The sequence below is a fragment of the Coregonus lavaretus genome, assembly GCF_964263955.1.
Source record: "Coregonus lavaretus genome assembly, chromosome: 7".
Lineage (NCBI taxonomy): Eukaryota > Metazoa > Chordata > Actinopteri > Salmoniformes > Salmonidae > Coregonus > Coregonus lavaretus.
Genome location: NC_139994.1, coordinates 43,005,691 through 43,022,705, shown reverse-complemented (window position 1 = coordinate 43,022,705; position 17,015 = coordinate 43,005,691). Strand labels below are relative to the sequence as shown.

At 43.2% G+C, this 17,015-nt stretch overlaps 1 protein-coding gene across 1 annotated transcript in view; it reads left to right on the top strand.

Moving 5' to 3' along the window:
• LOC311132064 (phosphatidylinositol-binding clathrin assembly protein) overlaps positions 1-17,015 on the top strand; it is a 51,040-nt gene that overhangs the window by 15,128 nt on the left and 18,897 nt on the right. The window contains exons 2-8 of the mRNA XM_084165231.1: positions 1,014-1,156; positions 11,921-11,996; positions 12,202-12,304; positions 13,657-13,750; positions 13,930-14,041; positions 14,467-14,573; positions 16,031-16,072. Coding sequence (XP_084021357.1) covers positions 1,014-1,156; positions 11,921-11,996; positions 12,202-12,304; positions 13,657-13,750; positions 13,930-14,041; positions 14,467-14,573; positions 16,031-16,072 — 677 coding nt within the window. The remainder of the gene's footprint in view (positions 1-1,013; positions 1,157-11,920; positions 11,997-12,201; positions 12,305-13,656; positions 13,751-13,929; positions 14,042-14,466; positions 14,574-16,030; positions 16,073-17,015) is intronic.

The window sequence follows — 17,015 nt, the reverse complement described above, 5'->3', positions numbered from 1 at the left end:
GTAATTTTTGTATGCTTAGCGGTTCTTGAGGCAGGCAAGATCAGTTTAGGAGTTTTTTACACTATTGTTTCATTTCTTGGGTCCTGCTCAGCCCTTTTTCCCAAACCTTTTACAGTGTGTTCAAAATAAACATTTTATGTTTGACGGTAGTTTATGGTTCTCGTGTAGTTTTTGTTCTCACTGTTCCATGTCACGATTCTAATTTGCATGATTTATGTTACGGGTCTCTTTTCCATCCACCCTAGACATTTAAAGCCACGGGGTTCGTAACAGTGCTCCTAAATTAAAAAATCCATGTTACACAGCAGAATATTTAGGCCCATACAGTGAGGGAAAAAAGTATTTGATCCCCTGCTGATTTTGTACGTTTGCCCACTGACAAAGACATGATCAGTCTATCATTTTAATGGTAGGTTTCTTTCCATGGATATGATACTATTGTTGTTTATGTAGAGTTCTGTTTCATTGATCAGGCTAGCTCTACATCAAACAACATTTTCTCATCATTGGACATCGTTGTCCTTATAGCACACACACTGTGGAGCAATACTATGATACTACTTCTGCCCTTTAGGCCTATAGGCTTATGTTTAGCCACTGTCCATTGTACTGTATGTGTTTGTCTCTGGACTGTGCTGTGTGTGTCCGACAACACGCTTGTGTGTGTGTTCCTTGTCCTGTGAAATCCCCTATTACCGCCTTTGTCCTTAATTCTTAACTATCATACAGTTTCACGGTCACACTACTGTGTGTGTGTCTGAGCAGGTTAGTGTGAGAGCGTTTTTGTCCTTGATTTCTAATCTGCATACTGTCCCTGATCTCACCACCTCTCTCTTTGTGTGTGTGTGTGTCTGTGTACAGTATCTTACTCTGTGTCTGGGTTTATGTGTGCCTTTCCACTCTGTCTCTCCCTCCTCCAGACCTGACCTGAATGAGATGAACATGACGTGTGTGTGTGTTTGTCTGACTGTGTGTCCCTATACTGTGTCTAACCGCCTCTGTGTGTGTTTCAGACCTGATCTACTGCACCAATGAGATGAATGTCTCTGTCCCCCAGCTGGCAGACACACTGTTTGAGAGAACAGCTAATAGTAGCTGGGTGGTGGTTTTCAAAGCCCTCATCACTACACACCACCTCATGATGTACGGCAATGAGGTGAGTGGAGCACACACATACACACAAGGTGGCAGGTAGCCTAGTGGTTAGAGCATTGGGCCAGTATAGAGCATATACAGTGCCTTGCAAAAGTATTCATCCCCCTTGGCGTTTTTCCTATTTTGTTGCATTACAACCTGTAATTTAAATTGATTTTTATTTGGATTCCATGTAATGGACATACACAAAATAGTCCAAATTGGTGAAGTGAAAATGAAAAAAACTAGTTGTTTCAAAAAATTCAAAAGAAATAAATAACAGAAAAGTGGTGCATGCATATGTATTCACCCCTTTTGCTATGAAGCCCCTAAATAAGATCCGGTGCAACCAATTACCTTCAGAAGTCACATAATTAGTTATATAAAGTCCACCTGTGTGCAATCTAATTGTCACATGATCTCAGTATATATACACCTGTTCTGAAAGGCTCCAGAGTCTGCAACACCACTAAGCAAGGGGCACCACCAAGCAAGTGGCACCATGAAGACCAAGGAGCTCTCCAAACAGGTCAGGGACAAAGTTGTGGAGAAGTACAGATCAGGGTTGGGTTATAAAAAAAATATCGGAAACTTTGAACATCCCATTGTAAATCCATTATAAAAAAATTGAAAGAATATGGCACCACAACAAATCTGCCAAGTGAGGGCCGCCCACCAAAACTCACGAACCAGGCAGGGAGGGCATTAATCAGAGAGGCAACAAAGAGACCAAAGATAACCCTGAAGGAGCTGCAAAGCTCCACAGCGGAGATTGGAGTATCTGTCCATAGGACCACTTTAAGCCGTACACTCCACAGAGCTGGGCTTTATGGAAGAGTGGCCAGAAAAAAGCTATTGCTTAAAGAAAAAAATAAGCAAACATGTTTGGTGTTCACCAAAAGCCATGTGGGAGACCCCCCAAACATATGGAAGAAGGTACTCTGGTCAGATGAGACTAAAATTGAGCTTTTTGGCCATCAAGGAAAATGATATGTCTGGCGCAAACCCAACACCTCTCATCACCCCGAGAACACCATCCCCACAGTGAAGCATGGTGGTGGCAGCATCATGCTGTGGGGATGTTTTTCATTAGCAGGGACTAGGAAACTGGTCAGAATTGAAAGAATGATAGATGGCGCTAAATACAGGGAAATTCTTGAGGGAAACCTGTTTCAGTCTTCCAGAGATTTGAGACTGGGACGGAGGTTCACCTTCCAGCAGGACAATGACCCTAAGCATACTGCTAAAGCAACACTTGAGTGGTTTAAGGGGAAACATTTAAATGTCTTGGAATGGCCTAGTCAAAGCCCAGACCTCAATCCAATTGAGAATCTGTGGTATAAAGATTGCTGTACACCAGCGGAACCCATCCAACTTGAAGGAGCTGGAGCAGTTTTGCCTTGAAGAATGGGCGTGGCTTGATATGCCAAGCTTAAAGAGACATACCCCAAGAGACTTGCAGCTGTAATTGCTGCAAAAGGTGGCTCTACAAAGTATTGACTTTGGGGGGTTGAATAGTTATGCACGCTCAAGTTTTCTGTTTTATTTTCTTGTTTGTTTCGCAATAAAAAATATTTTGCATCTTCAAAGTGGTAGGCATGTTGTGTAAATCAAATGATACACACCCCTCAAAAATCCATTTTAATTCCAGGTTGTAAGGCAACAAAATAGGAAAAATGCCAAGGGGGTGAATACTTTCGCAAGCCACTGTAGGCCTAGGCTGTTGTAAAAAAAAAAAAAAAAAAAAAATATATATATATATATATACAGTGAGGGAAAAAAGTATTTGATCCCCTGCTGATTTTGTACGTTTTCCCACTGACAAAGAAATGATCAGTCTATAATTTTAATGGTAGGTTTATTTGAACAGTGAGAGACAGAATAACAATAAAAAAATCCAGAAAAACGCATGCCAAAAATGTTATACATTTATTTGCATTTTAATGAGGGAAATAAGTATTTGACCCCCTCTCAATCAGAAAGATTTCTGGCTCCCAGGTGTCTTTTTATACAGGTAACGAGCTGAGATTAGGAGCACACTCTTAAAGGGAGTGCTCCTAATCTCAGTTTGTTACCTGTATAAAAGACACTTGGGAGCCAGAAATCTTCAATCAATCAGATTCCAAACTCTCCACCATGGCCAAGACCAAAGAGCTCTCCAAGGATGTCAGGGACAAGATTGTAGACCTACACAAGGCTGGAATGGGCTACAAGACCATCGCCAAGCAGCTCGGTGAGAAGGTGACAACAGTTGGTGCGATTTATTCGCAAATGGAAGAAACACAAAATAACTGTCAATCTCCCTCGGCCTGGGGCTCATTGCATGATCTCACCTCATGGAGTTGCAATGATCATGAGAACGGTGAGTAATCAGCCCAGAACTACACAGGAGGATCTTATCAATGATCTCAAGGCAGCTGGGACCATAGTCACCAAGAAAACAATTGGTAACACACTACGCCGTGAAGGACTGAAATCCTGCAGCGCCCGCAAGGTCCCCCTGCTCAAGAAAGCACATATACAGGGCCGTCTGAAGTTTGCCCATGAACATCTGAATGATTCAGAGGAGAACTGGGTGAAAGTGTTGTGGTCAGATGAGACCAAAATGGAGCTCTTTGGCATCAACTCAACTCGCCGTGTTTGGAGGAGGAGGAATGCTGCCTATGACCCCAAGAACACCATTCCCACCGTCAAACATGGAGGTGGAAACATTATGCTTTTGGGTGTTTTTCTGCTAAGGGGACAGGACAACTTCACCGCATCAAAGGGACGTTGGACGGGGCCATGTACCATAAAATCTTGGGTGAGAACCTCCTTCCCTCAGCCAGGGCATTGGAAATGGGTCGTGGATGGGTATTCCAGCATGACAATTACCCAAAACACACGGCCAAGGCAACAAAGGAGTGGCTCAAGAAGAAGCACATTAAGGTCCTGGAGTGGCCTAGCCAGTCTCCAGACCTTAATCCCATAGAAAATCTGTGGAGGGAGCTGAAGGTTCGAGTTGCCAAACGTCAGCCTCAAAACCTTAATGACTTGGAGAAGATCTACAAAGAGGAGTGGGACAAAATCCCTCCTGAGATGTGTGCAAACCTGGTGGCCAACTACAAGAAACGTCTGACCTCTGTGATTGCCAACAAGGGTTTTGCCACCAAGTACTAAGTCATGTTTTGCAGAGGGGTCAAATACTTATTTCCCTAATTAAAATGCAAATAAATTTATAACATTTTTGACAGTATTTTGTTGTTATTCTGTCTCTCATTGTTCAAATAAACCTACCATTAAAAGTATAGACTGATCCTGTCTTTGTCAGTGGGCGAACGTACAAAATCAGCAGGGGATCAAATACTTTTTTCCCTCACTGTATCTCAATCAATCAATCAATCATTGGGCAATATAAATTTGTAACAGTGCAAAATGGGTCTATCAACTGTAAAATGTGAGCACAACAGAGCCACAGTTACAACTGAAGTATCTGATCATCAATAGAAAAAGCAAGTTAGTTTTTTAACACAGCGGCCACATATCATCAGGTAGGTCCTTCTTAAATAGCCTACGACATGTTGTTGAAATGTTAAAGCTTCTTACAATAGCCTGCTGATTTATTTTATTTTAATTATTATTATTATTTTGTTAATTTTTTTTGGAGCGGGCAGAGCGTTTCGCAAAGACCGCTCAGTGAGCGATGGAAGGGGTTTCCGACCACTCAACTCCGATCACATATTCTGTTGCAGGTGGTTCGTTTGAATTGACTAAATGCTCTGGTATTAAATAAAATTAAATGTTTTACTCCATGAAGTAATCCAACAATGTGTACGCCGCCATCTTTTCTATTTCAAATCTTCTCATTGATTGAGACAGGTGGCCACCCCAAAGTGCCGCATGTCATGAGCGCGACTCAGAAATCAAGCTTTGGGTTGAGTGACACTCTGGCCTGGGGACGTTTTGGAAACCCTCTGGGCCAGTTGATCATCCCCGTCAATGGCCCCCACCAAACAGCTGATTTGTTGCGTGGAGCAGTTTACCGAAGGTCGACAGCGGTAGGGGTAGGAAGGCAGGAGGAAAGATGTTCCAAGTTAAGATATCTACCAGTAAATGCTAAGGCAAGAATGGGTATGCAACCAGGTATTTAAAAAGTTTTGGTTGAATATTTGTGATATGCAATTCAGTCATGAAATAACCTACCTTAAAATTCTGACATTTCCTCTAGGCTATTTGTTCATTGAAAGGGCATTGATGTTATGGTAGCCGATTTAGAAGTTCTACTGCTCTTTTCTCTAACCTGCCAAGTTTTTCTCTTTCTTCATCTCGCTCTCTTTTTTTCTTTCCCTCTATCTCTCACGTTCTGTCTCTCTGTCTCTCTCCCCCCCCCCTGAGGTTTTCTCTATAAAGCTCAGCCAAGAAACAGTCCCCATGCATTCTTTGGGGAATGTGTTGTCATGCCGAATTAAGGTGCAGTCAATATCTTATTAGATCAAGGGTGTTTTCCTGTTGTGCACGGAAATGTATGTACACACGTGCACACACTGCTACCAAGGCTAGTGGGGTGTGTATACAGTCCCCTGAGAGTGTTTGTCCCAGTCGTCTCCTGTGTGTGTGGCGAGTGTAGACAGACCCCTTTGTACCAAAACAAACATATTACAGGAAGCCTATGACAATGAGCAGGACAGAGTCAGACCCAGAGACCGAGAACCATGGCTGGCTGTGCAGGAGGGAGGACACTAATAAAGTGCTGATGCTAAGCACATGCTCCTGTCTCCCACCTTGAGAGAGGGGGGCGTTGTGAATGTGCGTATTTACTGAGGGAAAGATAAAGTAGTGTGCGCATGTTATATACTAACACTATATGAGTCACCTCCCTGCTGTCCCAGATACTGAATGGACCAATCTGCCTCAGTGACGGCACTGGAAGAGTGTTGTCAATACTACTAATAACCCTCGGAGTGATTGGGGGAGGGAGTGAATGGAGGAGAAATGGAGAAAAGGATGGGATAGAACTGAAGGAGGGAGGTGGAAAGAGATGAGGGAATGAATGGAGGAGAGAGAAAGGGACATATTGTGAGGGAATTGATTGAAGGGGAGAGATCGAAAAGAGTGAGACAGAGGAACAGTGAGTGAGGAAGGTAGAGATGGTGAGAGAGAGGAAGAGATAGGAGGGAGAGTGTAAAAAAAGTGCTGTAGAAAAGTGCTGACAGTGAGTGTTGTCAGAGGGAAGATGGAGGAGAGCTCTGAGAATCTGTTATTGTGTGTGTAGGGTCAGACTGACTCTAATGGAGGTCACCAAGCACAATCATCTAGTGACCTTGCGCATATTGCATACTGAATGGTAGGGTGGACACAAAGTGGTGTGGGGTGTACAGGAATGATTAGTCAACAGGATATCCTTATCTGTGTAGCACAAATATGTCTCTTAAGGCATCAGCATGCTTCAGTTCGGTTAAGATACACTATATATGCAAAAGTATGTGGACACCCCTTCATGTTAGTGGATTCGGCTATTTCGGCCACACCCGTTGCTGACAGGTGTATATAATCAAGCACACAGCCATGCAATCTCCAGAGACCAACATTGGCAGTAGAATTGCCTTACTGAAGAGCTCAGTGACTTTCAACGTGGCACCGTCATAGGATGCCACCTTTCCAACAGGTCAGTTCGGCATATTTCTACCCTGTTAGAGCTGCCACGGTCAACTGTAAGTGCTGTTATTGTGAAGTGAAAACGTTTAGGAGCAGCAACGGCTCAGCCGCGAAGTGGTAGGCCCCACAAGCACACAGATCGGGACCACCGAGTGCTGAAGCGCGTAGTGCATAAAAATGGTCTATCCTCGGTTGCAACACTCACTACCGAGTTCCAAACTGCCTCTGGAAGCAACGTCAGCACAATAACTGTTCGTCGGGAGCTTCATGAAACTGATATCCATGGCCGAGAATGCCAAGCGTCAGCTGGAGTGGTGTAAAGCTCGCCGCCATTAGACTCTGGAGCATTGGAAACGCGTTCTCTGGGGGTGATGAATCACGCTTCACTATCTGGCAGTTTGACGGACGAATCTGGGTTTGGCGGATGCCAGGAGAACGCTACCTGTCCCAATGCCTAGTGCCAACTGTACAGTTTGGTGAAGGAGGAATAATGTTCTGGGGCTGTTTTTCGTGGTTCTGGCTAGGCCCCTTAGTTCCAGTGAAGGGAAATCTTAACGCTACAGCATACAATGACATTCTAGACAATTCTGTGCTTCCAACTTTGTGGCAACAGTTTGGGGAAGGCCCTTTCCTGTTTCAGCATGACAATCCCCCCCGTGCACAATGCGATGTCCATACAGAAATGGTTTGTCGAGATCGGTGTGGAAGAACTTGACTGGCCTGCACAGAACCCTGACCTCAACCCCATCGAACACCTTTGGGATGAATTGGAACGCCGTCTGCTAGCCTGGCCTAATCGCCCAACATCAGTGCCCGACCTCACTAATGCTCTTGTGGCTGAATGGAAGCAAGTCCATGCAGCAATTTTCCAACATCTAGTGGAATGCCTTCCCAGAAGCGTTGATGCTGTTCTAGCAGCAAAAGGGGGACCAACTCCATATTAATGCCCATGATTTTGGAATTTGATGTTCGACGAGCAGGTATCCACATACTTTTGGTCATGTAGTGTAACCAAAGAAATCTGTAATTTATTTAAATGTTTTTGCTGAAGAGATCTGAAGAAAGCGTAATTTTACATTGTGGTCCTCTGTAGCTCAATTGGTAGAGCATGGCACTTGTAATGCCAGGGTAGTGGGTTTGATCCCCGGGACCACCCATACCTAAAAAAATATGCACGCATGACTGTAAGTCGCTTTGGATAAAAGCGTCTGCTAAATGGCATAATATTATCATTATTATATAAGATGTTTGGTGCAGTATATTTTTTAATCAAAAAAATTGCATGAAAACGAGTCGTGACAAAGACTTTATTGAAGAATCTTTACTGTTGACCAATCACTGACCTTCGGCTCCGAACTTCAGCTTGCCTCCAGAAAAGAAATGTTGTGCCCGAACAGCCGAAAAAACCCTCACCGAAGTCCAAAACGAACAAAAACGTCACAATGTCACTATAATATATGCACAAACTCTACCAAACTGTTTCTGCTGGGAAGCATGTGGATGCCTTTAGGCTCCAGGCTAGCTCGGCCCAGCAGGAGGTCCACGCACATACAGTGGAGACGTTTGATTAGTGTTGTTCTGCAAGTTGTAGAAGTCAAAAGTGCAGCGCTGTATTCCAGCACTAGGTTCCTGCATACAGATATTTCGATTAGTTATGTGAGGGGAGTACATTTGGTTTCCCCACACACTCACAGCACTTTCACTAGTGATGGGGGGGCCCACATTTATTTTGCTAGGTAGTTAATGTTAGCTAGCGCTAGTCGTCTGTACCTGCGCCATAACTCCAGTATTTCTCCTTCTCTAGCTTGTTCTCTATCTTCTTTTTAAATGGTGAGCCAACATTCTTTCAGCACTTATTTCCATGACTGATCAAAACTTTTCTCATGGCTCTCTCTTGTCCCTCTGCAGCAGACATGGTGAGCAATATGTTTGGAACATCGAATCGCAATAAAATCACAGTATCGAATCGCAATACATCGAGAATCGTGAGAATTGCACTACATATCCTATCGGCACGGTTTGCTCCCTCTCACCATTTCTATAGGTGGCTCTCTTTGCTACAGAGTAATTATTCAAGAGTAAATGGGCCGTTGCTTGGTATTCTATAGGGGGGTAGATAAAGGTGTGTAGTGGTGTAAATCAGCATCACAAACGGTGAGTCATAATGTTTGGCTGCATCATTTACCCTCTTGTACAGATCCATCTACCAACGTGTGAGTGGCTGTTTGTCGTCGTACAGATCAACGGTAGTTCTGCTTTGTGACAGCAGGAGCCCACGCACCATTACTCCCCTGTCACTACTACACACACACACACACACCTTGTCGCACCGTCCGGTGAACAAATTATTTATAAAAGCTGTCCATCTCTTTCCCTACCCGCACCCTCCGTCTCACTCTCTACCACCACTCTGTTTCCCTCTTTTTTCTTTAGATCTACCCCACTCTTTTTTCCTCCATCTCTTTTACACTATCTCTGGGGCGGCGCACAATTGGCCCAGCGTCGTCTAGGGTAGGGGAGGGAATGGCCGGCAGGGAGGTAGCTCAGTTGTTAAAGCATTGCGTTTGCAACGCCAGGGTTGTGGGTTCGTTTCCCACGGGGGGCCAGTATAAAAAACAACAAAAAAAAAACATGTATGCACTAACTGTAAGTCGCTCTGGATAAGAGCGTCTGCTAAATGACGTAAATGTAAGCAGCCAATGCAATGCCTTTTGAGTCTCACTAACTTGTATGTGTAGGGGTGTGAAAAGGACACAGGGGTAGGGAGGAAGCAAAGAAGACCCTCAAGTTTGGGGATTTACCCCAAGAGACAAACAGTGGGAGATAGACAGAGTGAGAGTGTGGTTGGAGGAGAGCTAGAGAAAGACAGTTTGGAGGAGCTTTAGAGCTTTCTCAGTGAAGATTCAGTAGATTTATTAATAATAGATGGGGTTTTTCTCTGACATAGTCGACCGTTATGCTAACATTAATTATTTGATGGGCTAGCAGACTGCTGCTCAGCTTGTTTCTCCTCTCCTCTGAATCCATCTTTATCTGCAGTCTATGGCAGTACATGCATGTTCTCATGTCTCAACTTTACTCTGATTTCCTATATTCAAGTCGTCTTGATTTAATTTGGAACTATTCAACCCATTTGATATGAGTAAATGAATGCTCTCATGGTCTGGCCTATTGTGTGTAATAAGCAAGTCTGTGTGGTCCTGCTGTACTCTGTCTCTCTTTCCTCTTGCTCTCTCTCTCTGAGCCCAATTGATGTTTTTTGGGAGCAGCAAATCCAGGTGAAAGCTATAATCCCTTACTGATGTCACCTGTTAAATCCACTTAAATCCGTGTAAATGAAGGGGAGGAGACTGGGTAAAGAATAATTTTTAAGCCTTGAGATAATTGAGACATGGACTGTGTATGTGTGCCATTCAGAGGGTGAATGGGCAAGACAAAAGATTGAAGTGCCTTTGAACAGGGGTATGGTAGTAGGTGCAAGGCACACCGGTTTGTGTCAAGAACTGGAACGCTGCTGGGATTTTTGCACTTAACAGTTTCCCATGTGTATCAAGAATGGTCCACCAACCAAAGGACATCCCAGCCAACTTGACTCAACTGTGGGAAGCGTTGGAGTCAATATGGGCCAGCATCCTTGTGGAACGCTTTCGACACTGTAGAGTTCATGCTCCGACAAATTGAGGTTGGTCTGAGGGCAAAAGGGGGGGGAAGGTGTTCTTAATGTTTTGTACACTCTGTGCTCTTACAGCGGTAAATGAGTGTCATTTTTCCACACTGAATTCTCAGAAATTGCCATCCAAAAGCAATTGTCCAATAACTATTCATACATTGTGACAATAATGACACATCATGAGAATGGCTGCAAGAGTTCAGATAAGCATGAGATTCCCTTTTTATATCGGTAGAGTTATCGGCTGATACGATATAGCATTAGAAGGCCAATATCGACCGATTTAGTATCGGTGAGCCGACAATATCGGTCGGGCTCTACTCTCGATCTATCTTGCTCTCGCTCTTTTTCTCGCTCACTCGCTCGCTCTCTCTCTCTGCCTGTTTGTCTGTGTGAACTGACCTGTTTTAGCCTTGTTTGACACACGCCACATTCTCCACTGCAATATAGAGACCAAATGTCCCCAAAAACAACCACTCAGGTGTACGTCCCAAATGGCACCCTATGAGCTCTGGTCAAAAGTATTGCACTTAATAGGGAATAGGGTGCCATTTGGGATGCAGAAGGGGGTTAAGAAGTTGAACTGCCTGGCCCAATACTTTAAAAGTTAACTTTGCCGCTGGCCAAATGCTTAGCCAGCCACACACACACACACACATACAATCTGCAGAGCACATTTTATTGGCTCTTAAACCAGTCCTTAAAAAAATAATCATGACAACTGCTCTTCCTCCCTACCCTGAGAAATGCTGAAGAGAGAATATGATGGATGTTAGTTTTCCTTCCTTCATTTAATGTTTTCTTCGGAGAGTTCCAAATCACCAAGACATTGTTTCCCCCTTCCTCTTTCTAAAAGTAAATTGAGTTTTTCTCTCTCGATTTCTTCTCTTGACTCCTAAGTGGGAGAACACAAGAAAGCCTGCTAGTTGTGTGTGTGTGTGGGGTGTCTGTTTTTTTTTAGTATGTGTGCTCTCTCTGTCACGGCAGTGTGACAGATAATGGAAAGCGTGTCAGCTAGCGTAGCGTGAATCCCCCGCATTCTGAGATGCTCCGTTAGAACTGGGAACACCAGCCTAGATGGGGATCGTCAGCCAGGAATGTCCACGTTCAGGCCTGCTGATGTCTCAGCAGAACGCTCCTCTTTCTGGGAATTCCCATCACTGAGGAAGAGGCCAGACAGAGTGTTTGTGTGTGGGTCCCTCATCCCTGCCAATTGAATCTAGACCATGTTGATATTACACAAGATGGGATTTATCCCAAATTGTACCCTGTTCCCTATATAGTGCACTACTTTTAGCAAGAGCCCTATGGGGCCCTGGTCAAAATTAGCGCACTACATGGGGAATAGGGTGCCATTTGGGGCAGTGTATGGGATTATTCCGACCCTGTTTAGTCAGGAATTGCTTATTTATCTGACCTGAGACTTATGGCTTATCTTTTAATTTTTTCTTCCATTCTTTCTCTCTGTTTTTCTCTCCTCAGCGTCTCATCCAGTACCTGGCCTCTAGAAACACCCTCTTCAACTTGAACAACTTCTTGGACAAAGGTGCTTTGCAAGGTATGGTATATCTTAAAACAAACTCATACAATACTAGCGCATGATTAGACACACACTGCTTTGGTCTCAGATTCTCTCCTTTTGTTTTTAGTGGGGTGGGGGAAGGTTTTACTGGGGGGGGGGGGTTCTGTGGTGTTTTTTGTCAAATGAGGATGGTTCAAAGTCTCGTCTCTCTCTCTCTCTCCTTCCTTTCTCTCCCTCCCAGGTTATGACATGTCTACATTCATCCGTCGGTACAGCCGCTATCTGAATGAGAAGGCCATGTCTTACAGGCTGGTGGCTGTGGACTTTACCAAGATGAAGAGAGGGTAGGATGCACAATATTTCATACATCTAGTCTACAGTACCAGTCAAAGGTTTTCTTTATTTGTACTATTTTTTTACATTGTAGAATAATAGTGAACACATCAAAACTTTCCTTCTTGGTAAAATAAGCCTTACACAGCCTGGAGGTGTTGGGTCATTGTCCTGTTGAAAAACAAATTATAGTCCCACTAAGCCCAAACCAGATGGGATGGCGTATCGCTGCAGAATGCTGTGGTAGCCATGCTGGTTAAGTGTGCCTTGAATTCGAAATAAATCACTGACAGTGTCACCAGCAAAGTACACCCACACCATCACACCACCTCCTCGATTCTTTATGGTGGGAAATACACATGCGGGGATCATCCGTTCACCCACACCGCATCTCACAAAGACACGGCGGTTGGAACCAAAAATCTCACATTTGGACAAATTTCCATCGGTCTAATGTCCATTGCTCGTGTTTCTTGGCCCAAGCAAGTCTCTTCTTCTTATTGGTGTCCTTTAGTAGTGGTTTCTTTGCAGCAATTCGACCATGAAGGCCTGATTCACACAGTCCCCTCTGAACAGTTGATGTTGAGATGTCTGTTAGTTGAACTCTGTGAAGCATTTATTTGGGCTGCAATTTCTGAGGCTGGTAACTCTAATGAACTTATCCTCTGCAGCTGAGGTAACTCTGGGTCTTCCATTCCTGTGTCAGTCCTCATGAGAGCCAGTTTCATCATAGAGCTTGATAGTTTTAGCGACTGCACTTGAAGAAACTTTCAAAGTTCTTGAAATGACCTTCATGTCTTAAAGTAATGATGGACTGTCGTTTCTCTTTGCTTATTTGAGCTGTTCTTGCCATAATATGGACTTGGTCTTTTACCAAATAGGGCTATCTTCTGTATACCCCCCTACCTTGTCACAACACAACTGATTGGCTCAAACGCATTAAGAAGGAAATCAATTCCACAAATTAACTTTTAAGAAGGCAAACCTGTTAATTGAAATGGAGGAGAGGATTGAAATTTGTTTAACACTTTTTTGGTTACTACATGATTCCATATGTGTTATTTCATAGTTTTGATGTCTTCACTATTATTCTACAATGTAAAAATAAAGAACTTTTGACTGGTACTGTATTTCACACTGTCCTGGGCTGGCCTGGTTCCACAACCACCATAGTTCCTGGAACGTGCTGGAAAGGAAAATGTGAAAAGAAAGTATCCAAGCAGCTTAGGACGTTTCAGGTTGGTTCTATAGTGTGATTCGGGTAAAATATTCCTTAGCAACCCGTCAGAACCAGCTAATCCAGTTTTTTATTCTAGAAAGAGAAAGACTAAGTAAAAAATGTTGGTGTGTGTGTATGTTCCAGGATTGACGGTGTGATGCGTACCATGAACATAGAGAAGCTCATAAAGACCCTTCCTATAATCCAGAACCAACTAGACGCACTGCTAGACTTCCAGGTAACAGGGTGTGTGTGTGTTTGTGCGTATAGAGGAGGCGTGTGTGTATTCAATGGAATGTGTGCGTTTCCAATGGTGGACATGGGTGTCAGGTGTGAGATGAAATGTTTAAGTTATTGATGTTCTTTAGAGGTTGAGATTATTTTTTTTTAAATGCCTCTCTTCCACCCTCTGTCCAGGCCAACCCTAATGAGTTAACTAACGGGGTGATCAACTCAGCCTTTATGCTGCTGTTCAAGGACTCCATCCGTCTGTTTGCTGCCTACAACGAGGGCGTCATCAACCTACTGGGTAAGGACTGGTCTAGAATCAGATTTAGATCCTCCAACCTCCTGGGTCAGGACTATTGGGACTGGTGGGTATTATCATAGTATAATAGAATGGTTCATTCTAATTCTATGGGTGTTATCCTATTCATATTATGTGGGTTCTTCCAGGGCATAGCACAAGGTTCTTGTATCAATTTGATATGATTAATTATGTGATGTTAGCCTCAGACAGTGAATGCCCTGTACAGTGTTTTTATAGGCGGCTGTGGCTGAGTGTCTTTTGACAGGTTGAGATGTATTTTTGAAGTGCTAAGTGTTCCTCTGTCTCCTATCACTCTCTACTAATGGCTTCTTTGTACTCTCCTCTTCTCACTCATTCTCTGTCCTTTTCTCGCATTCTCTTTCGCTCTCTCTCACACTTTCTCTCTGTCACTTTCTCTCTCTCAGAGAAATATTTTGATATGAAGAAGGGTCAGTGTAAAGACGCATTGGACATCTATAAGAAGTTCCTCTACAGGATGACCAAGCTGTCAGAGTTTCTCAAAGTAGCAGAGGTACACACACCTGCATGCACGCGGACACACACGCTCAACAGTTTCCCGTGTGTATCAAGAATGGTCCACCACCCAAAGGACATCCAGACAACTTGACACAACTGTGGGTGGGTGCGCAACTTAATATTAGGAAGGTGTTCCTAATGTTTGGTATACTCAGTGTACATACTTTAACTTATTTACTTGTATCTCTTTTTTGCCCTTTTAAGGCAAGTCAAAACACATAGCCTGCCGGGACATACCCTATTATATTTTTATGTCACGTGTAGCATTCTTAGACAAAGATGAAATCATGTATGAGGAAGTTGTCTGTAGGTTGTTTTTGTCATATCGACTCGTGCTGGAATGTTGCTATGTGACACAGGGCATCATGCATGCTAATGTGTTTCCCTAAATATATGTTGGAAACTTTCCTGGCACTTGGAGCCAATGAAACTGAATGAAATGATTTGAATAGTTATGCTTCTTGATTATATCTTGTATTACATAATCTCACCCACACACATAAACATAGACATCATACAGGCACACACACCCACCCTCTCTCTCTCTATACTCACACACACAGTCTCGGTCCTGATTTAAATGTACTTGTAAATCAGAGACAAGGTTTAAAGATTGCTGTCCATCAGATTCTCAACCAAATTTACTGAGCATTTGCAATTATGACAAAATCAATGGATATATGATGCCCTAACAGTTGTGCAAAGTTGGTAGAAACTTATTCAAACTTATTCACAGCTGTAATGGCTGCCAAAGGTGCATCCACCAAGCAATCAATACATCTAATTTTGTATTAAATTGGAAAATGTTCGATAATATTTCTTTCACTTTGAAAATGTGGAGTAATCCAATTTAATACATTTTTTCATTTAATATTAAGCCTGTGCAATGGGTGTGTAAACTTTCACTGTTCCAATGTTGTTTTGGGCTCCAGCCTCACATTATTTCAATGTTGTTTTTGGGCTTTTTAAATGTCTGTTCAATTGCTCACCATTCATTTGCCACACCCACACCATGTCTCGTCTCTCATTGGTCAATCACAAGACACTCAACATTGTCCAATCATATTCATCGATCCAGTTGTCAGCATGTTTGATGGAGACCCTTGTTTATTTCCGTTGTGTTTACGTTGTGTACAGAGGGTGCGTCCCAATAATCTCTTCTTTCTCACGAAGTGTGCACTTGTTGGATTCCCTTCATGGATTTGAAGGGAAATGACTGGTATATGGAAACGCGCTTCAGCCCATGCCTACACCAATCTAATGCGTATACATTTTTGTGGAGTGGTGTACGAGTGCACACTTCAGGAAGAAGGAGAGGTTATTGGGACGCACCCACAGTAGTCACTGCATGGAAGTAATGATTCCTTTTATTTATTTTATTTTTTCTTATCCCCCTGTTGTTTTTTCCGTTGGCCCGTTTGTTTGTTTTCCGTTGGGTGTTTGTGACAACAGCAAGTTGGAATAGATCAGGGCGATATCCCCGATCTCTCACAGGTCAGTGTACATTTCCATCTCTTTCTCTCTTCTGGCTCCACCTACATGCTTTCATCCCTCCATTGATTCATCTGTCTATCCATCCATTCATTCATGTTACAGCCGTCAGCCTCTTTCTTACTGTACATATTCACTCCCTCTCTCCTCCTCTCACTTGCTCTCGCTCTTTTCTCTGTACTCACTAAATCATTCACTCATCTTTCTCTTTGTCAAACTCTTAACAAGTAACCATGTCTTCTAACTTCGTCTTCTACTTTCCCTAGGAATCTGTTGGTTCAATCGATTTAGTATTTATTTTTCAATGGAGTATTGACAATGTAGGCCCAAATAGGCACTTGTAAAGAAAGTACTTTACTGGCTATATAAATACCAATAACTTAAGGCATCAAGCTCGATAGTGATGCGAAATTAAATATTGGATTTTGAATTAAACATAATTCCCATTCCCAGTATACCATTTAAAATAGTTCCTTTATCATTCTCCTCCACAGACCATTAAAGGATCATGCATTGTAGGTGGTGGGTTACTTATTGTAATGCTCTTAACCCTAGCATCCCTCCCCCTAAAGACATTTCACTGTACTAGTGCACGTGATATTCAAACTTGAAACTATTATACTGCATCTCCCCTCCCCATACAGTATATACTGAGTTACAAATTGTTGACTCACCATAGCTTGTGCTCTCTGGCATTTTGACCTACCCACCTGGGTTTGCATGTAGCCTTCGCCCCCTCACATGCACGCATGTAGCCTTGCCCCCTCTTACACGCACGTGCACACATGTAGACAGACACACTTTGGCCCCGAGTGGCGAAAAAGGTCAACCATATGAATGAATTATGGGAAACGTATCCTCTCCTCCTCCCACCATTCAGACATAGGCCTATGATAAAGAAAGCATTTTAGGGATTTTTGACGTATTCATTTAAACTATATTTGAC